The 21,273-nt window shown below is 33.8% G+C and overlaps 2 protein-coding genes across 2 annotated transcripts in view; both read left to right on the forward strand.

Moving 5' to 3' along the window:
- Positions 1 to 6,128, forward strand: part of PGAP1 (post-GPI attachment to proteins inositol deacylase 1) — a 33,545-nt gene extending 27,417 nt beyond the window's left edge. Inside the window, exons 24-29 of the mRNA XM_085299561.1 lie at positions 810 to 945; positions 2,129 to 2,179; positions 2,893 to 3,116; positions 3,502 to 3,606; positions 4,468 to 4,549; positions 6,042 to 6,128. Of these exons, the coding sequence (XP_085155687.1) occupies positions 810 to 945; positions 2,129 to 2,179; positions 2,893 to 3,116; positions 3,502 to 3,606; positions 4,468 to 4,549; positions 6,042 to 6,128 (685 nt within the window). The remainder of the gene's footprint in view (positions 1 to 809; positions 946 to 2,128; positions 2,180 to 2,892; positions 3,117 to 3,501; positions 3,607 to 4,467; positions 4,550 to 6,041) is intronic.
- A 1-nt stretch (position 6,129) lies between these two features.
- On the forward strand, positions 6,130 to 21,203 carry CUNH2orf66 (chromosome unknown C2orf66 homolog). The gene is made up of 5 exons (XM_085299486.1): positions 6,130 to 6,193; positions 13,835 to 13,961; positions 17,988 to 18,132; positions 19,070 to 19,270; positions 20,968 to 21,203. Exons 3-4 carry the CDS (start codon positions 18,010 to 18,012, stop codon positions 19,250 to 19,252), a joined length of 306 nt encoding a protein of 101 aa, XP_085155612.1. The 5' UTR covers positions 6,130 to 6,193; positions 13,835 to 13,961; positions 17,988 to 18,009; the 3' UTR covers positions 19,253 to 19,270; positions 20,968 to 21,203.
- The last annotated feature ends 70 nt before the right edge of the window (positions 21,204 to 21,273 follow it).

A 21,273-nucleotide genomic window follows, 5' to 3' on the forward strand; every position in this document is an offset into this window, starting at 1 on the left:
TATTTGTTACAAAGGCTTTTAAAAAGACATTTTCCAAATATTTTTTCCCCGTTTTTGGTATCTATTTTAACATTGGAATATCCAGTGTATTTCCAAGAAGAAAAGACTTTTTAGTAGTTCTATTGCCTTTCCTATTCACCCTGTTCCCTTCATTTTCACGCCATCTCAGCTCACCTTTGTCATGTCAGACTCATACTTGCCTTAGTCTGATTGGCTGGAATCCAGAAACTTAAAGTAAGCTTTCCCGTGTGTCTCAGATTATGAGTAAGCAGCAATTTCTATCTGTGAAAAATGTTTGTCACAAAGTTAATCTCTTGGAGGCTTAGTGTGTTGAATGTTGCTGCGCTATCATTGAGCGCTGCAGTGTACTAACATTTGCAGCAGGAGTCACTTCYAGGATGTAACTCTGCAGTAATAGTAGGACATTGATTCTCTTGGAATGAACTTAATGACTGGTGGTGTAGATCTCCAGTTAGCATTCTCTTATGCTTTATGTTCACCAAGCTGTCTTTTATGTTCCCTAAGTAAAGTAGTGCTTTAGTTACAGATATACCTGCTATAACAGCTATAAGATTGTTTTGTTAGTTTGTCTGATGAGAAAGTGTATTACGAAGTAGCTTACCTAATAGTTGGTGTATGTGCTAGTTTGGGTGACGTTATTTTTCAAGTGATTAATTAGTATTTAGGAATTATTAATTGTTTTCAGTCATTCGTGAAGCAGAATTGTTCTTTAATCTTTGGAAATTTGATTTTGTTACAAGAGTATAATATCAGTGGATTTTTTTGTTTGTTTTGTTTGTTTGTTTTAGACCTTCTGTACTTCAAAAAGATAACAAGCTGGTTACACCCAGAAGAGTATGTGTGGTGGTGTCTCTTGCTTTGGTTAGCTGGACCACTTGTGGTGCATTTGCTATATTCATAATTTATCTTCGATATGTGTTTAAGGTACTGAGAAGCTAAATGTTTGGATCGATATATATGATTACAAAATTTTGTTTGCTTTGARTTAACTTAGTGTTAAAAGCAAAGATATAGGTTACCCTTTTTCATATTTAAAAGAAATGTTTTTATTCACAGACTTGAAGTAGCTTTTCTTTTCTTGTACTTATCAGAGACTTACACATTTCTGGAACTTTTAGAATCATTTTGTTCTAATAATACTTTTTCCAAAAAACTCTATGATCCCATATGCCCACTATAATAATTCATGTAATTATACTTTCTAATTTATGGGTATGTAATGTTATAAAATCAAAGACTAGTAACTCTCTTGAACAGAAATTTTAGTGGAGGGAATCTAGAGATGTTCTAAAGAATACCTATTTTCAAAGAGTCTTTAGAAATCCTTATGGAGCAAGAAAAGAAGGGTAGGTATGTGGATATATTGTAGAATTAGGGTACTCTTATTGAATGCCTGATTTAATCATTTTGCTAGTGCCACAGCAACCCATATTTAACCACCTGCTATCCATTYTCCATGGTCTCCCTGGCACCAGAGCAACTAACTTACCAGATTTGCCCTGTGGTTACATAGCTACTAGACTTAGCTACAAAGGAAGCACAGGGGGGCACATAGCTGGGAGTACAGGCACAAAGCAGAGCAGCCTGCAGTGAGACTGAAATATGTAGGTGGTAGCTGAAACCACAGCCCTGAGGAAGAATGCTGTTTCTAAACACCTYGAACTCCCTAATGACATAAGGTTACCCTGTGAAGGATGCTTCTCTGCTGATGCTGCTACTCCTTCTGCAGCAAATTCTCTGACATTGGACCTTTCCTATATGACCTGTTTATGGGTTTCTGTGGAAGGAGAAGGAGAACTGAATTAGCAGAAGGGAGGAGGAAGCAGTGAGGAATGTGCAGTCTCCCCTGTGTGCTGTCAAACACAGTGGAACAGGAGAAGGCAGAGCAGCTCAAGTTCTTTCTCTATGTATGGTAACTCTTCCTTAAGAGAGCATAAGAGATGCTGCTGTTGGAGAAGTGGGGGGAGCTCTTGCAACTCCATTGGGGCCCTGGAATCTGCTAGCTATGAAATGGGACAAAAAAATAGCCCAGTACTTTTTTCTTGTATGCTGCAGTTTTCATATGAAGCAACTATTAAAAAAGTCAGAATGTCTGTCTGTCTTGCAGGTTATTAAACTACATGTAAGCGTAAGAGCAGAACAAAATGTGCTTAATGGGGTAAGTCATTGCCTGCTTGAGTTCAGAATAACACAATATCACAAACTTGCAGCTAAAAAGCTGTTTGACAAGAAATACTATTGAAAGTTTTCTTTGTTATTGGTATTGGGGGGAGGGGAAGAATGGAAGGAAGGGTTTAATTCAAATTTCTCATTCTCTCTTTTCATCTCTGTATCACTGTTTCTTCGTCCTCCCCTTCTCTTCTTTTTTGTTCCCCCCTTCTCTTCTTTTTTGTCCCCCTTCTTTAAACCTGTCCTTGGAAGTTAGCATCTGCTTTCTTCTTATTAGTCTATTTTTGTTATTCCTACAGCTTACATCTTATTCCTACTTGCATTACCTTCTGAATTATTTTCATGAATGATTATCTGTGACTTTCATCTGCAGGCTTTATTATTATTTTTATTCTGTTCTTCCTCCTTCTAGGAACTCCATTTACCATCACTAAAATTGTGTCGGGGTATCTCCACTCTCCATTCTTTTCTTCCAAAGATATATCAACTGTTAATTTAAGAGAAATTGCTAGTTGAATCTAGATGCTTTAAAATTGAACTACTGAGCTTTTCTTTTGATGGCTTTTTGAGGGGTAAATTGCAAATTTTCTTCCTAAATCAGAGCTAGTATGTACAGTTAGGACAGTCTTTCCTGCTTCCTCCTCCAACATGGGTTCTTACAAGCCAGTGCATGTTTTCATGATTTGCATCTTTTATTTTCAGGATTCAGAGCACTCAAAGGAAACTTCACAGAATGCCATTAAACACACAGTCAAAAAACAAAATTCAGTAGATGGTGCATCAGAAGCAATACGATCTCTCTGCAACAGTAGAACAATTGCTGAAGATGTCAACAGTCTTAGGATGCATGTTGCAATCCTCAATTTGTTCACGTGGATTGTGCTGCTCAACCTGCCGTCTTTAATTTATTGGTTAAAAAATCTCAGGTAACATCTTAAACTACAATTAAGGGGAAAAAGAAAGAATGTGAACTTTTCTAACAGCAAGGTAGTCAAAATTGCAAATGCTCGACTCTTCATATTGTTATTTACATTACTGTAGCATCAATCATCAGTTATTTATAACAATAGTTTTGCCCTGTAATCTGCCTTGTGTCTAAGTATCTGTTAGGTGAATCAACAATAAGTTGAGGAAAGTGATAATGCATAAACAATTTAAAATCAGTGTATGATGCTATATACATTTCATATGTGTTTGTGGTGTTAGGATATGCTTGTTCYCAACTGGATTTCACTTAATAGCATAATTTCTGTAATAGGATGCAGCCATTTAAAAATAACATGCTTTTTAAACAAATTCACTTTTTTGCAGGCACAATGTTAGACTTGATCCTGACCCATGTAGCTCTACAGCTATTATCCTTGTACCAATTTTAGAAATTCTCATGAATTCAAGTACTTCTGAAGTGAAATCAAGGTAGTGTGGTCTAATTCCCAGTTGTTTTTCTTGCTTCTTTCTACTACAGTTTCTGTGTTAAACTTTTTATATTGTGCAGTATGGTTCAGTTCACATAGAGATTCATAACGCATATGATTAAATCTTAAAAAGAAGAGCTGGGTAAAATGCATGCAAGTTGCCTGTAGTTCAGTTAAATGGAGAAAATGACCTGAAATTTACCATGTGGACCTAGATGAAGTATTTGTGTCTAAACAGTCAGTTGCATAAAGAATAATTTACTGATGAGTTTTTCACTTACAATTCAATTAATCCTTCCAAATGTTACAGAATCCTAATGTATCTTAGTAGTTATCATGAGAAAATGACAATGAAAAGTGGAGTTTAAACCATTATAGTTATGCTTTTGTAACTCCCCCTTGTGGGAACATTGTAGAAGGGTAACCTGTACTTCCTATTGAATTAAGAAGTTATACGCACTTGGTTTTACGGACAACAGACCAACTGTTTCTTGTTCAGATAGAAAATTTGTCAGTGTCCCATGAAATACTATGAATAATAGTAAATATAGGTTATCCTTTTGCACAGTACCTGTTAACTTAAATGCTCTAAAAATGACTCTTTAATTTTACAGGGAATTTTTTCCTAAATTARTGTAAAAATATTTTTAAAGGAAATTAAATGTTAGCTTTTCTGTGTAATTACTCTTGCTATACAAGAATTGTTTTTGCCCATTTAATCTATCTGTTCTTTTTAAAAAATAATCAAACTGTTGAGAGATCTGTAAATTATTTTTTAAAAGAAAGGGAAAYATGATATTTGCATATTTTGTGTTGCAGATGTGGCTACAAAGATGGTAATTTTTTTCTCTTCTTTTTACAGTAAACTCTTGAAGATTGCAGCCAAAGTTCCACTCCCTTTGTCTGTTGCAATGTTGGCCTTTGGGCGAATGCATTTATACAAAGTACCGCACTTTGTAACTTTTTCTCTTCTTCTACATGTACTGTGTTGTATTGTGTAATTATTTTACATAGGAAGAACAGTGCAGCCTAGAAAGCAGCACTGGGAGACATGGCAAATTTAAACAAAGATACGCCTAGATTTATATAATCAGTAATTGACATGATTTGGGAAAGATTGCAGAACTGTGAATACTTTATGAAAAGTTTATGGTTCTTTTCATGTTGCTTAGAAAGCTTCTCATGGTGTTTATTTCCTGATTGGAAAAATTAAGTGAATTAATTATGTGCGTATGTAAGCACATAAATCTTATTAGTCTAATATTTCAATATTCTGTTTGCCTTGCCRAAATTTTTGATATTTCACTGTATTACTTTGTTGAAACAGACTTTTTTATTCAGTATGCTGGTATGGTGTGTATGTTCAGAACTTGCATCTTTTGCAGTTCTAAAGTATGCTGGTTAAAACTTAAAATAAATTTCAAGCACACTGTGACTATCACAAAAACTACACAGCCAAGTATAATTTTAATCATTTTATGCTACACTTGAAGCTCCCACAGTTATGTCTAGATAAACTAGAATGTACTGCTTCTACAGAACTGTTATTTCTAGCAAATTATTTGTTTAATCAGTTTTAGTTGGACATTTGTGAGATAATTGAAAATCTTACACTTTTTACTTTTTGTGAGAGTGATGATAATACTCTGTGTAGCTTTCTATTCAGGAAGGTTACCAGCAGATTCATAAACGATTTGCTGTAATGTTGTTTTAAAACATTGCCGATTTTCTCTAGAATTTTGTCGATTCTGAAATTAATTCTTGGGGCTTGTCCATATTTAGAAGCTAGCAAATGCTGAGGCATGGTGCAAGTTTACTATGCAGTTGCTGTGCTGTGCTGGGTTTCCAAGTAGACATGGCAGAATTTCTTCTTGGGCAGTATAAATGGAGAAGCAATTGTCTTACAGTTAATGTCCACACAAGGAATTAATATGGAATACCTGCAATATTGTAAATTTATGTCCTGCCTATGATAAATTCCCTGTGTGAACAAACTTTTAGTAATAATGGGAAATAGTGACCATAATTATTAGGTCTGTGTAAAGTATTATCTTAGTGCCTAGATGCTACAGTGACTGCCATTTATAACAATGCTCAAAATAGCTATCTGTAATGAAGTCTGTCCCCTGGATATGCATTTGCTAACAAAAGAAATTCCTCTAACCATTAGGGTTAAAAATGATCTGTAATTATTAAAAATGATGTGTTAATTCAGCATAGAGATAAGCGTCTGTGTTGCTTGCTTCTGTGTTTGCTGTCTCTACTATCTCTGAAGCACCTGTCATCTTAGTATGGAAGTACTAGACCAGCTTAATCATCCTACAATATGGATAGTAACAGGAAATATGCTACTCACACTCAATCAATTTGTAGTATGTTCTTCATACAGTAGTAGAGCCTGACCCTTTTATTGTATCTCATCATTCCTGCCTGAAGTGCCTCAGTTCTAGCTTGTTTTTAGGGTTGATTTATTTGAGCCAGTTGGGAAGACTTACCAGTTTATGCAGTGACKTTCCAAAATGAAGCACAAATGTTGAAGTAAGCACTTGTTTCATCACCTCAAAGCAACCCAACAGTTCAAGTTATCAGTAAGTCATTAAAACTGCTCTAATTCAGTAAGATTGTTACTTAAACCAGTGTCATTGTTACTAGTAATCTGTGTGCTGGTCTTCTAGTCTTAAAATTTTATACAAAAGACTAGATTGTGCATCGTGTTTGTAATCAGAAAAGCTGTCTGAATAGATTGTATGCTGATACCTTCTTTCTAACTAAATGTATGCTACAATGTGTGTGTATGGGATAACATATATGTGTGTATATATTTGTAGCTAGAATCAAGCAGTCCATTCAACCTGAAGATTACTATTCAACTGTGGAAGAATAGAGTAGATTTTCTACTATGAAATGGCTGTTGATGAAGGATCATGGCAAAACTGCACTGCAGCCATGGCAAAAGGCCTTCTGTGAAATATGCAGGATCTGGTTTCTGTAGAAAGTCATTTCCTTGGTCTTTATGGGTCCTTTTTGCTTGCTACTATATTTTTCTTCTACTTTTGGTTTCCCATCTTAATTAGCTCTTCATTCTATGCACAAGCCTGTTTGTCTTAGTGATTTTATTGGAGCTACAGACAGAATAAAGTAATAGAATAAGAAGAGTTAGCAGTCCCAGCGTATAGTAACTCTGATAGCTTTGATAAAGACTTCCAAAATTTTCCCCAGTGTAAAATATACTAAACTGTAACAGCATAGAAGAACATCAAATTTTTCATCTATCAGTATTTTTCTAAAGCTAGGAATTGTGTTGATACTTGTTAGCATTCTTCTTTGATACATAGGTTACAGAATTTTGTGTAGCAATTACTGTGTGACTTTCAAATCTGAGATAGGAATAGAACAGACATTTTCAGAAAGATACAATCCTGAGTCCAAAATCCCAAATGCCAGACTTTATCACATCTCCCTTGATGCTCCTTTCTTCCAGAGGTTATTTACCTTCACTGGGGGGAAGTCTTATTACTAGTTTCAATTTTGYGTGCTTTCTGTGTTGTTTGCTGGATGAAAACCTTGTTTTTGGAGATGTACATCTGGATTTTGCAGACAGTGATTGTGGACTGTCTAACTTCAGCTGCTTGAGAGCTAGGCATCTACTCCCAATTAGACCCCTGTATAATCATTGCAGGAGGGGGAGGAAGGGAAGAGTGCAAATCCAGAGAACAATTTATCCCATCCTAAGAGAGGATGAATGATACTACTTACCATTCTGAAAAAGACAGGGATTTATAAATGTCTAAAATTGTTTTTTCAGGTAAATACAATGATTGTTTATTTTTCTTCTTTCTGGAGAAGGAGTTCCTGTTCTGCAAATTTCTAGTTCTGCCACTGTTCTCTATTAAAATCTCAGCAGAAATGTAGGTTAATCCTCTAGAAGAGCTTTAAATTGACTATGCGATGAAGTTTAAACATTAATCAGATACCCTTTATTATGAGTAGAGTACATTTATAAAACATTTTTGGCAATTGAAATGTCTCTTAATACCTTTAAATTCAATTCCTAGTTTACTCTTCTAATATAGGCTATCTGAATTATCTGGGAGAAGAGGAGCAAGATGCAAATTAACTTGTGATGGATTAGAGGAACTCTGCTCTGTAAAGGAAGATTACTCTTAACATGCATTCCCCAGTTCCAGTGTTCTCTCCTTTTTCAAAAGTTGAGGTATTAGTTTTGCAAAACTGCTGCTCTTCATCTATGTGGATGTTCACCACGTTTAGATGAAGATTATGCTGTGAAAATGAATGTTTTTTGGCTTGTACTTGTGAATACATTCAATATAAGAATCATTTGTACGGCTCTTTTCTACTGTTTTATAAGCTTTCAGAAAGAGAATARAAAGCAGGATAAGAACATAGAGTACCAAATATTATTGATTTTAAGTACAACATATATGTACAGCAACATCAATATTGTTTTAGTGGTATTTACTGAGAGGTCTCTATAGTTCGAATTGCTCTTGATGTCTGTAATTTTTTTCCAGTTGATGTGATTAACCATGCAAGTTTTTCCCTATGGTTTTATCACTCTGCAATAATAGTAGACTCATTATGAACCAATAATTATACATGTAGCTATGTTTGATAAAGAAAAAAGTATTTCCTCTTAGTTGAATGTACCAAATGTACCTTGAAACTAAATGAATATTGTCCAATGGGGTATTTTCAGTTCTGATTTAAAAGTGGATTTCAGTATGTCATGTGTCAGCATCATCTTAAAAGGGGATTTTTTTCCCCTCCCCCAAAAATGCAGTAACAGAATTTTCAGTTACTGTTATTTTTAGTATTTAGAGTTCTGCTCTGATTTTTGAGTGAACTGGTACATGTAGCAATTCATTCTGAAATACTCATTTGAAAGTTAAAACAAAAGAAAACAAAAGAAAACTGAAAAGAGTAATTGCAGTACATAGCAGAAGAAATGGAGACTTTCTGTATGTGTCTGAAACAAACAAATTTTAAGTGAAGTTCTCATCTATAAACCAATTTGGTTATCTTTAAAATCAATGTTTAGAAAAAAAGTGTATTCATGCTTTTTTTTTTGAAAAAAAAGAAAAGTATTTTTGTTTAAGTTGATACTTAGTTTTCCAGTAACAAGTTTATAAACTTGTCACTTGGCCTTTTTCTGAAATCTGATACACCTGAGTTCTGACAGGAAAGAATAAAGTTAATTATGTGCTTGTGAACAAATGTAAACATTTCAGAAGAGTTTGATCAGTTTTAGTTCAGTACAATGATGAGAGAGTTGATATAGATTTTTGTATTATTTATAATGAAAAAAGAGCATCCGTTTTATAGACCTTCAGTACTTTGATTTACTGAAAATATTTTGTGGGGAGAAGATTAGTGTCTGTATGATAATTGTGCTGCTGTTTTAAGTCACTAAGCTACTAGAAAATTGTTAGGTATGAAACAGTGTAAATTCTTAAAGTTTTTTTTTTTTTTTACATTTCATAGTGAATGTTGGGCATTTATTTTTCATGTTTGACTCTTTACCTTGTGGAAAATAATTGAGTAGCTTTTTATAAACAGCACTGTACTATAAATGGTTTTAAAACTTTAATCACGGTTGCATTAGAGCGAGATATGTTTCTGTCACCAAAGCTATATGCTACCCTTCTATATCTCTGGATATGTGTGCCAATGAATGACAATTAATGAAAAGATTCATTTTTATGTTAAATAGTTTTTCTACTTTTTTAGAGTTAGAACTTTAAGCTAGTATTTGTAATAAAATATTTAAAGCCTCTAAAAGTTTGTTTGAAAATTTTTTACAAATGTAACATTTTTGACACATTTTTGTTTATGGAAGAATGTAATCAAAGCTTTTAATCAGCTTATTTATCTTAAAGCTTAAATTAAATGTATAGAATTTATCTTGTTATAAGACATTGATGCTTTTGTTTAATAAATTTAAAGTGCTAGGGGAGAAAATTCTATAGCTTTTATTTAAGGAAATCTGTCCAGGTCTTCAAGTCTTCAGGTATCTAAGTACATAGTTACCTCAAGTATGTGCTTACTGCCTTGTAACATGGAAGCCTGGATCAGAGGTGTTATATTTGGACTTTAAGATTTCAGGTTTCRTTCTGCAATCTGAAATGCCTGCAGGTCTTGCGGTCTTGCAGTCCTATCACAAACAGGTCTTGTAAGCATGGCTTCTCTGCAGTTACTGACTGACTGTGGTCTAGATTGTAGAAGTGTATGATATCAGGACTAACTATGTGTCCATAAAAGCTGATGGCACACAAAACCCAGTTATTCTGTGAATTGTTTTTCGTAATAGTAGCCTTCTGGTACATCATTCCAACTCCTCCCTGCCTACAAAGTTACCCTTGGTATGTGGTGCCCTTCCCCTGTAATACAAATGCAATGCTTACAGTAATAAGTGCTGTGACTGATGCAGTGAAGAGGCACTGCCTCTGTCCTGTAGACTGTTGTTCTATTGAAGTTTTGCATCTTTGAAACACTAGCAAAGACTTTTTTCCTCCATCTTCGTAAGTAATTTTTAAGTAGATCTTTATTAAGCATCAAGCTGAAACTGGAAGTGTCTTGGTGTTTAGTTTTTTCAAATGTTAAATCGATTATTTTGGGATTAATTAGAGCTGTAATATTGTCTGTTTATGTCACTTAGGGGTGAAAAAAATGTTTGAGATTTCAGTACATGACAAGTGAAAWTTTTTTTACAGACCAAAATTGAAATGTGATACTATTTTCTCATTGTTATTTTAAACTTGTAGTTTTCTGGAGAAACAAAACAGAACAAAACAAAACAAAAAAAGCACAATGTGCCTTACACCAGTAAAGGAATACATTGTAATGGTAGCCTATGGACTTCTATGGCCTTATATTTCACTTTGGAATTCCATTTGAAAGTGACCAAAAACATTTGTGTGGATCGTACTGAAACTTGATTTGGGGAAAATATTAAAAAAAAAAGAAAAAGAAAAGAAAGAAAAAAGGAAAAAAAAGACTCTACCAACAGTATATATACAGAAATTAAGCATTTACAGAATGAAGGTCTCCGAGAAGTACAATACATTTACAGGTTGGAATCACATCCACCAAAGTCCCAACCAGAAAGCTTTAGTTGACTCTAATTTGTCAAGTCTTTCTATCTTTCTATTGTGGCAAAAAAAAAAAAAAGTCTCAGATATGTCAATTTTTACATCTGTCAAAATCTCATTTATTTTGTTCTTCTATTTCTTCAAAATTAAAAAAATACTCTGATTATAGCTCAAGTTAAATATTTTTGGGCATCATCAATATTGAGGCTTTAGTGAGAGAAATAAAAGCTGGCGAGGCAGTTGTTTGGTTTTGGTTTAGGTTGGGGAGTGGGGAGGAAGGGTTTTAAGCTCCAGAAGTTTTGAACACTGAATTTCACTTTTTAGAAAAAAATATTTTTATAAAAAAATGAAAAGTTTGAAAAAATAGGTTTATCCACTCTTTTCTTCCCAGTTCCCAGAAAAACAGAAATATTGAAGATTTTGAAATCATATTTTGATTTTGATTCCCATATGTATAATTTTGAATATGAAGAGCTTAGAGAAAGCCACCTCTGTCTTACCTGATGGTTCTCTATAAGATTCTTTTTATGTCTTGAACAAAACCCCCAAAAATCTGACTTTATTTTTTCAGTATAAGTAGTAACATTGGATCTTGAATAATGATGTCATGTCTCAAAGCTTATCATTGGACTCTGGATGTTTAGACATGTACATAAAATGGCTGCATGTCAACAGTAGTTATTTGAAGCAATGCAAATCAAAGTTAATCTTAGTTTATCGAGAACAAAGTTGAATCTGACTGGCACAATGCTGCTGATGCTGTGGCACAGATAACATGCAACTTGTTTAGGTCTTCCCTGTTACTTCCTTTTTTTATTATTATTAATTTAGGACTTTAAAACTCTTGGATACCTAACTTTTACTCTTCTTGGTTTTCTGATGATGATATTTCGGACATCCTAGTTATTGACTTCCTGGATAGACAATGCTAGTACTAAAATCAGCGAGAGGGCAGAACTGCCTTTAGATATCATGATGAAGCTAGAAAAAATGTTTAGGCCTAGTAATTTTATTCCTTAGTTACTTTTTAATTGTTTTTCCCAGCATCAAAACAGAATAATGTTGGGCAAAATTCCTAATAAAAATGTATGATAGTGGGTGGTGTGTGCTTTTTTACAGGGGATAGGGAGAATTGGTGGGGAATGGGGTGGGGAAGGTTTTTTGGTTTTTTGCTCTTATTGTATAAAGACGGCTTAAAACTTTGAAGAAGACATATGTAACCTTTGGAAAAAATCTATCGCTAACAAGCAGCACGTCTGGCTTTTTAACTCTTCCTGTCTTGAGGTTTTTTATAGCTAGTGTAAATCTGGTGTTTTAAGGGGAGCTAACTAACAGTTACAGGTCTATAGAGATGTTGACAGGATCTTATCTGTTAATGTTTGAATAATACTGTAATAAATTAGCATGCTTATTAAAACTTCTATAATTGAATTCTCAGAATCAGTTCATGCAATGTGTGATAAGCTTCAGCAAAGTCCTGGTTTTGTCAGATGGTGAGAAAACCTGGAGAACAGTTATTTCCATCTACAGTTCGAATTACTGAAAGCTGAATTTACAGAATCTTTCATAACTGTGCTCTTAAGTATTGGTCTTTTTTTTTGTTGAAGATGAGGGCAACTTAATTGGGAGCCAGATTGTGACTTTCGTGTTTTGTTTGATGGTTTCCCTGTCTGCAGTGTATACTTCACGTTTTTTTTATATAAATGTGCATGACTTATGAGTACGCTGTATAGCATATGTTGTGCTAAATAAACAGTTGTGTATATTTCTGTGTATTGTCGTAACATGGTTGCATTAGTATAAATAGTAATTCAAAAAAAGTGCCACTCAGCAATCGTACTCTGTAGAGTGTTGTGAACATCATTGGTGCTTCTGTTGTACAAATATGCTGATGTCTGTAGTGGTGAATATTTGCCTTTAGTCTTTGCTCAGGTACTTATGTGGAGCAGTTTGGTGCTTTTCCTTCTAACTTGTAGAAAATAAACACAGTGAACAAAAGCATTGTGGTTAGAGCTTTAATTTACATATTGAACACTATCCCCCTCTCCCCCATCATCTTGAATAGAATACAGTAAAGGTTATATCTGATGGAGCCTGCGTATTTCAAAATCTTAATCCATTCACCCTAGGCTTTTACACTTGCCTTTTGATCATAATTAAATGTGCACTAAAATGAAAAATGTTTGCTGAATAACCTAGTTTATATATATGCAGCAGCATGGGCATAAAACTTGTCTGTATCTAAGCTAAATAATTAGTTATAAACATGCCTCTTRTTCTAGAACAAGTTTTTTACTCTGTCAAATTAACTGGCACGTAATGAAACATGTAAATTATGACTGTTTTCAGCTTCAGTGGAATTTAATTCAGATATACATGAATATTACTTATTGTGGCATATTGACTATATAATTAGTATATTCACTTTCAAAAGATTTGATCTGGTAAGGATGTTTTTCTGTACGAGTAGTTTGAGAAAAACCTAAGCTTAAATTTAAGCACATTCAAAATGTGGCACACTGACTTCTGGCTTGGAAAGCTTTTGTTAAACTAGCTGCTCTCCTGAGAGGAAGAAGTAATTTTGCCTAATGTGTGTAACTGCACTAATAGTATTTTAATATGAACATGTACCATTTATATTTGGCTTTCACTGCAAGAACTATAATGCAATTATCTTTTAAAAAACTATTTGGCAAAAAAACCATTAAAATCAGTATTAAAGCACATTAATRCACTGTGTACACTTTTAGCTTAGAAAATAACAGTAAAATTTTATTTTTTAAGAAAACATACAGAAAATAATATGCTAATTGAACTTCTTGCATATCCGCATACTTCATCAGTTATCCAAACTGCCTAGATTCTGTTAGGGGATTCACAGAGGTCCTACAGCAATAATGCATGTTTCAAATTTACAGATAACTTGAGTGTGTTTTACTAGCTGAATATACTGCAATATACTGCAAAGGTTTTGTTTATGAAAAATAAATTAATAAAAGAACTGAGGAGAAAATAAAGGAATGGATGGAAGAAAAYTTTTTTATTTTTAAAATTAAGTAGGGAACTAAAATTTATGTGCTTATGATACATGAACTCCTGCTTTTTCCTTATTTTTTCTAGAGGAAAGTATTCCTACTCGATTGCTTTAGAGAATAAATTACGTAAATGTTAAAATGAGCCTTTGTGGACACCTCTGAAGAGGAAGAGGAGGACTTAAAGGAAAGGTTGTCATCCTGCCTTCATTGAGGTAGGACAAGTTTGAGCAAAAAAAGTCTTTAATCTGTTTTACATCTCTTCTGATTTGGGCATTGAGACACCAAATGGTGGGAGCCTGCTCAAACTTTCATTCCAGCAGTGTGAAGAACATCTGCTATTGCAATGATCATGTAAAARGTAAAGGTACTAGACAACCAGGATAGGAAATCCCAGCGGCAGGAAATTATTATTTTTAATGGAAGCAGTGGTTTTTTTCATCCTTATGAAAAAAACATGGATCAAAACAATATATTACTAAACCGATAAAGTAGTTATGTCAAATGCTCAGACTACATAAATGACTAATGAAGAAAAATAAACTATCTAGCTGGAGCTGTATGAACTGTAGAGAAGTAAGAGGTGTAAGGTGAATAATAGAGCAAGCACTTCTGGGGGGAGGGTTCAGATTAGAAGGTTTGTTGTTTAGGGAACAGAATTGAAACCATCCTTTATTTAAAAGAAGACAGACACACACACACACACACACACACACACACACACACACACGTGTGCTAACATGCTGCCACCATGCTCGTATGCTTTGACTAAGGAAGAGGTGGGTTTGAACATGTGTTCACCAAGGGGAGAGGAGGAAAGCAGAAGCTCTGTGTGTGTAGACTTGAGCTCACTTCATGATAAGCAAATGAAAATTGAGCTGATCAGAGACCTGTTGGCATTAACAGAGAGAAATAGCAAAGATTTCAAGCAAAAAAGTCTYGCCTTTAGCTTTAAATAAATTTAGCTGATTTTTCAATTACCTATATGCTACTTGTTAAAAAAAAAAAAGCAGACAAAAAAGCTAGAACAGCCCCAGACATAGAAAGGGATGTGCATATCAAAAGATTAAGGATATTGCTTGTATGTGCACGTAGGCATGAGAATGTATTAGTTAAATGGTTATATGTAGACTGAGAGAGGAATTTGGACTAAAAATTCTCTGATGTAAGTTGACAGACAACTATAGTGAACTGTGTTATCAGCTGATAAGTCAATATACCTCAGATCTTTCTTGTATCAGAAACAAAATTCTGAATGGAGTTTCTGACTACAAAGATCGGAGTTTCTGGCCTGGGAAAGAAAAGACTGAAATAAATTAATCAGAAGGCATGTATATTAAAAAAAAACAAAAACCAAAAAACAACTTCCTCAATAAAAGCAAGTTTTTTGTCCAAGTTGTATGGACAGAAAATTATTCCTATTTTGGGGGTGGGGTGGGGAAGCATGGAAGAAAACCAAAGCAGCTGTTTTAATCTCTGTTGACTACAAGCAGTTTGAGGTATTCTACAGATACTCCTGCTATCTGGTGAGTGGCTCTAAACTGGCTTCTGAATAATTGAATGATGTGTTGGAAAGAAATTAAGAAATTTCCATGCATGTTTTAAACAGCTTATTAAGACATCTGAAATTACCTATATTTATCACTCTAATTAAATAGAGCACTCCAGTTTCCCTTCATAATTAAATTTTACTTTTGCTCCTCTACCACTAACAACAGCTAATAACAAGGGACTAATTCTGCTCTTGGGTCTGAAGATAGAATTTTGCTCTGAGTTTTAATATTGTAAATATAGCTCCTTAATTTAGAATTGGAGAGGTAGCTTGTTTGGAAGGTTGCTTAGTATTGATTCTGGATTGGGAAATGAAGGTACTGTTTTGTTTTTCAAACCTGTAATTTCTACTAGGTATTTTGCATTGGGTCTGCAGAAGAAAGACTTAAGGATATTTAATCTGGAAACCCCAAGTAGGAGATGAGTAAAATATTGCATTATCCAAAAGAAATGAGCTAGGTTTAAATAGCCGTAGCAACAGCTTATTTGGTCTTTTAGGTGAAGCTAAGAGGAAATTATCAAACAACTGCTGTGGGGCACAAATTCAAATTTTCAGCTGCACACAATCTGGTTATCTAATGAGAATGAAGAAACCTACCTAGAGGCCTTGTCTTTGGAAGCAGGGAAATCTCTGTTTTATGGACTGGGAGTAGAGATGCAGAGATTCCTGATATGTCCATGGTCACATATGTAAGCTCTAATAAGCCAGAAATTACCCAAGAACAGGTATAACAAGCAAAGTTTATGGTTTTTTTTTAAGCAAATGGGTATATTATGCATCTTTACTCCAATTTTCCCCCAGAAACATTAAAATTAAGGTTGTTTTGATATTTGAAAATTAGGTAATCTGCTAATCTTACTGTTCTAATGCCATTGTTCATCCTCAGCTTGAAATTTTGAAACTTTTTAGATCTATGTAAATATAAAGATATCTTGTATAGTTTAACATGATGGAGACTGATGCTTTTTCAACAAACAATAGAAGTCAAAGTGTGTGTGTGTGTGACAGAGGGAATCAGGAAGGTGGAATTGCTTTCAGTTATTACTCTTGCATTTTTGAAAGTCAGATAGAAAAACTACATATGTCCTATATTGTTACCAAAAAGATGAAAACAAATGCTTTGTCAAAYACAAAATTAAACAAAAAACAAATAACAGTACCTTAAAAAAAGAAAAAGGGGAAAATAACCTGGTTGCTTTAGATTGTGTCTGCCTTTTTATAAGTTTTTTTTTGTTTGTTTTTGTTTTTTGTTACTGCAGTTTCTGGTACTTGATGAGTCTTTGCTGAGTTTTTTTTTTTGCAAAATTTAAACCAAAGAAAGCTGTATAGCTTTGTGTTAGTAATAAATATAATCAAGAGTATGATAATAGCCGAAAGTCTGCAGTTTTTAAAGTGTCTATTTAGAGATGTATATTTTAAGTGATACTAACTAAAATACCATCTAAATAGTTGAGTGATGGGTATAACGAAATTACAGGCAAACAGWTAGAGCAGCTTTGAGACGAAGAATGTTATGAAATAAGGCTCAGGTAAATTAGTGTTAGTTTCCTTGCAGTCTTTGTCTTAGTTTTTAGTGTGACAGAAGGATATTGACTGCCGATAAAATCAGGAAAAAAGAACAACGCTTTCATTAAAATGTTATGATTCGGGATCTTGAAACAGACCTTACAATTCTCTCCCTCCAGCGTCAAGAAAAYGATCCATATCTGATCTTGCTTGAAAACCATTCAATGAGCTGTAATTATCTGTTAGTCACCATTCTGGAGATATCACRTACAAATTTTTTAATTAAAAATAATACTTCGATACAGCTCTCTTACTTCTGTTGGGAATTGTTTCAAACTTCTATACCAACCACCAATTTTCTGCAATATGGCTCAGGGAGGAGGAATTTGCAATGCACTGTTCAATAGCAACAGGTCTGAAGAGTATTAAGGATGAAATTCTCAAGGGTCTTTATGTCATGGATGGAAATGGAATCATTACTGTATTTTTGAACTCCTGCTAACGTCATTGACACCCACCTACAGTCCACTAGAAATATAAGTGGAAAGATCAGTTTGCTCGCAGATTACAAGCAGACTAACCAAGAAGGGACAAGCCAGAGCTAATTCACTGGTAAGCTTTATTTTAAAGAGAGTGAAAAGGAGAATCTGATACTTTTTTTTTTAATCAAGTTGTGAAATGCATCTTCAGTGCATTTACCAGACTGTGTTGCTATTGTAGTTACTAATATGTGAGGTACATTTTATTTTAAAGTATTTTTTTAAAATTGAGCTATCTAGGTCTTAAGCCGTATTTTTGCATTTTCTTTGGAGCACACAAAGCTGTGCGATCAGCTGATATAAAGGCCTGTACTGTCATTATAAATGTAAATTTACAAATGTAAATGTTTTATATGTCAAATCTCAAACTAATCCCTTTTAGAAAGCAAATCCAGTGTCTAGAAATAGCTTTAGTATGGGAAACCCTTTTAAAAAATAATTTGTTTTTCCAAGTACATTAGGATAAAACTAAGGGAAAAAAGAAAGTTGTTAACACACACTTGAATGTAGTCTTTAGTAGGCAGATTCTCCTTGCCACTCAGAAATTATTTTCAGCACTCCACTGGATTGGCAGGCTTGCTTCATTTGGTAATAGTGACAGTTCTGTAGGACTTTAAAGGTTTGGTTCTTTGTCCTTCTTACAGATACTCTATTCATCTCTTCAATATGTGGAAGGTGGTGCTCCTGGTTTTATACACAGTATTGGCTGTAAGAGGACTGGTGAAAGGTGCTCCTTTCCAACCAGAAGAAAAATGGAAACCTTTAGATAATCCTAGAAACCGAGACCTGGTAAGGAAATGCTGCAAGAAGGATAACTTAATCTTTACGTAGTTTGTTTTCCTTCATAAGAATTTTTATCTGCTAAAGTTAAATATAAGTGGGGCCCATTGAACATAAAACTAGAAACTATGTACTTTGTATAGCCAATAATAGCAATGGGGTGAGCATTCGTCAGTCTGTATGTACCTTTTAACTGAACAGACAGTGTCAGTGTACACATAACTTCCTTACATCTCCATGCAGCAATTTTAGTTTTAAAAAATGTATTTTGATCTATAAAACAGCTCATTTTTTGAAACAAAAGAGAAATAATGTSTCTCTCAAATGTGTATCATTTATTAGTTTATTTATTTATGTTTAATCTTCTAGAAATAGTTTGCAGTGTCTGAAGATCTGAAAAGATAGTTACAGCTAAGAAAGTAACATAATGGAAATTTTGTAAGATCTTATGAGGAATTTGTAAAGGAAAAAATCAGTTTCCTACATTTTTTATGTTTGTTATAAAGAAAGATTGTTTTAGGAAACATTAATTAAAATGTTCTACTTTAAGCAATTTAATTTGAATCAATTTCCCATTGTTGCTRTCTCTTAAAGAAATGTTGACCAGAACTGTACTGTTTGCCCTTGGGAAGGGTTTTGCTGTGCCCTTTTTATAAGGGATACATTTTGAATGCTGCTTGAATCCTCTGGTTCAGAGGGGAGTATAAATTATCAGTAGGTGATTGGTAGCCTTTGCACACTTTGCGGGAGGTGCAAGCCATGGACAGAGTGAAGTCTGACTTATATTACCTATTTTGTACCAGTTTTATGATAGAGAAAAATGTTTATGATATGAAAATAGAGGATTTCACCCCATATAGAAGCAACCATTACATTTACTTTGTTTCAGTAGAAATAGTTCATCTGAGGTACGCATGCTGTATTTTCAAATGTGAAATATTTTCAGTTTTTCAGAACGCTCCAGGCTTATTTTTCAGGCAGAGGTCTTGATCTCAGAAAATTCCCAGCTACTTTCACTCTGAACAATGAAGGACCAAGGCCTGTCATGTTCTACTCAGATCCTATYGCTTCTGCATTTGCAGATTATGAAGAAAGGAAAAATTCTTTTCCAAGTTATTTCAAAGGCTGAGAGATAACGCTGCCCAAGGTAAAAGAGGGTGTCTTTTCCTGTAATGTAATCAAGTGAAAGATTTGGTTCAAGTGATTCTCRTTTCTGTATGAAACATTAAAAGCAGCTTCTTCTTGAGAATAAATTAATAATGTGCACCTTAACTCTTGCCTCAAACTATTTTAATACCATTGAAGTAGGGATTTATGAGGAATTACTACATACTGCACAGTCACYGTGTGTTATTTCACAGTAGTAGTAAATATGAAGTCAGATCTATATAGACTATGCTTTTCACCTGGAGATGAATGCTGAAAATGTACAGAAAATAGAGAATGTAGAAGATTTTACTTAAGTAATTAGTAAAATTACAAATTCAGACTATTGGTTTCTCATGATACACAGATATTAAAAAAAATTAAATTCAACTTAAAATATTGCACTAACAAAGCATACTTTAGTTTTTACATCTTTGTACATGCATGCTGTTTTCTGTATTCTTACCACTAAAATAGAATAAAATGATTTCAAAGTGATTCACATCTCTTCATAAATATGAAATAAATTCAGATGGATCAAGCCTGGATTATTCATAAATCCAGACTGAATTTATAGGAGGTTCTTTTCAGTTATTTTATCTATGCATAACCATACTCTGTAATAAATCCTTTCATAGCCCTKTCAGAGGGTAAGTGAATACTGCTAATTTTTAAGACAAGTAAATAATTGTTTTCTCTCATTTTACAAATACGTGAAGATTTCAGTAAGACTGGAATATGAACAGTTAGGCSATTTGTCCAACATCTTAAAGAGATTAATTTGTAATCAATATTCAGCTTGGGATTTTTAACTCTGTCCTGTTCTCTGCTTGCTTAACTACATCTCCTTTTGTAGTCAATAGCACAATATTCTTCTATACAAAGTAGACAGAAGTCCAGTATTCTTCTTTTTACCATGAATAATAATGAAGACTGATTTAGATTTTATTACTTACTCTCTTTTTTGGTGTGTTCTTGTATCAGGGGAAAAAAAAAAAGTGGACCAAACAATCAGTATTGTGCATGACAAATTAGAAACGGTCTTTAAAAGGGATACTGTAGCTCAATCATAAGGCATAGCAGCGGTGGAAAAATTACTAGTAGAAAAAATTTATCTTGTGTAATTCTGGATAATCGTGGTAATCTCTTCTGCCTTCAGAGCTGTTTTCTAGATTTGTAGATTTTAAATTTAGCTCTACTAGTTTTCTAGAGCTCTTGTAAAAAAAAAAAAMCTAAAAATACTGTGTAAGTTATATTTTCTGTATTTTTCAGACTAGTTTTTCTTTAAAATCTCCAAAGACTGTTTGCTTAGAATCTACATGTTTGATGAGAGCAGTGAAATTGCTAAACTTGAGCATTTGTATTATGCCACATTCAACACACGGGACAGTTTGATGCCTGATGTACAGCCAAAAACAAAGGGCAGGAGAGGAAGCTAGTTAAGTTGCTATTTATTTGTGACTTACCAATCACTGATTCATATTAACTGAAATTCTGAGCCCCAGAAATGGTTAAAAGTCTCTAATTAGCCTCAGAGAAGAAAATGTCTCTACCAATAAATTGTTAATAACTTGGAAAACAGGGGCCAGCTGCTGGCAATTGTGTTTCAGTCGATGTTAACATAGTTTGGGTCATACATCAGGTGTGTATATAAACATTTGTCTAATATCTTTTTTTTGTTGTTTTTTCCTCTTTCAGGTGTTAACTTTTGAACTTCATGTGAAGTGGTAACCTTTATAGAAAACATTACTGCTTTGACTTTTTAAGTTATCTGACAACTTGAAATTTTCCTCAGTATCAGAGTTTTTACCTGTAGTATCTGATGTAACTAGCACATTTGTTGATGGTTAATACATGTGTGGTGTTTGGCTACAATGGTTTGCCTAGCAGACTTGTATTTGTTTAAACAGGAATAAATGAAGCATTAATTTCAATAGAGTGTTTTTAATTACCGTGTCTTTGTTCAAAATAAATAAGTATGACCTTTAAATTTACTACAATTGA

Source organism: Rhea americana, unplaced genomic scaffold (genome assembly GCF_003343005.1).
Source record: "Rhea americana isolate MKP2758 unplaced genomic scaffold, rheAme1 scaffold_15, whole genome shotgun sequence".
NCBI lineage: Eukaryota > Metazoa > Chordata > Aves > Rheiformes > Rheidae > Rhea > Rhea americana.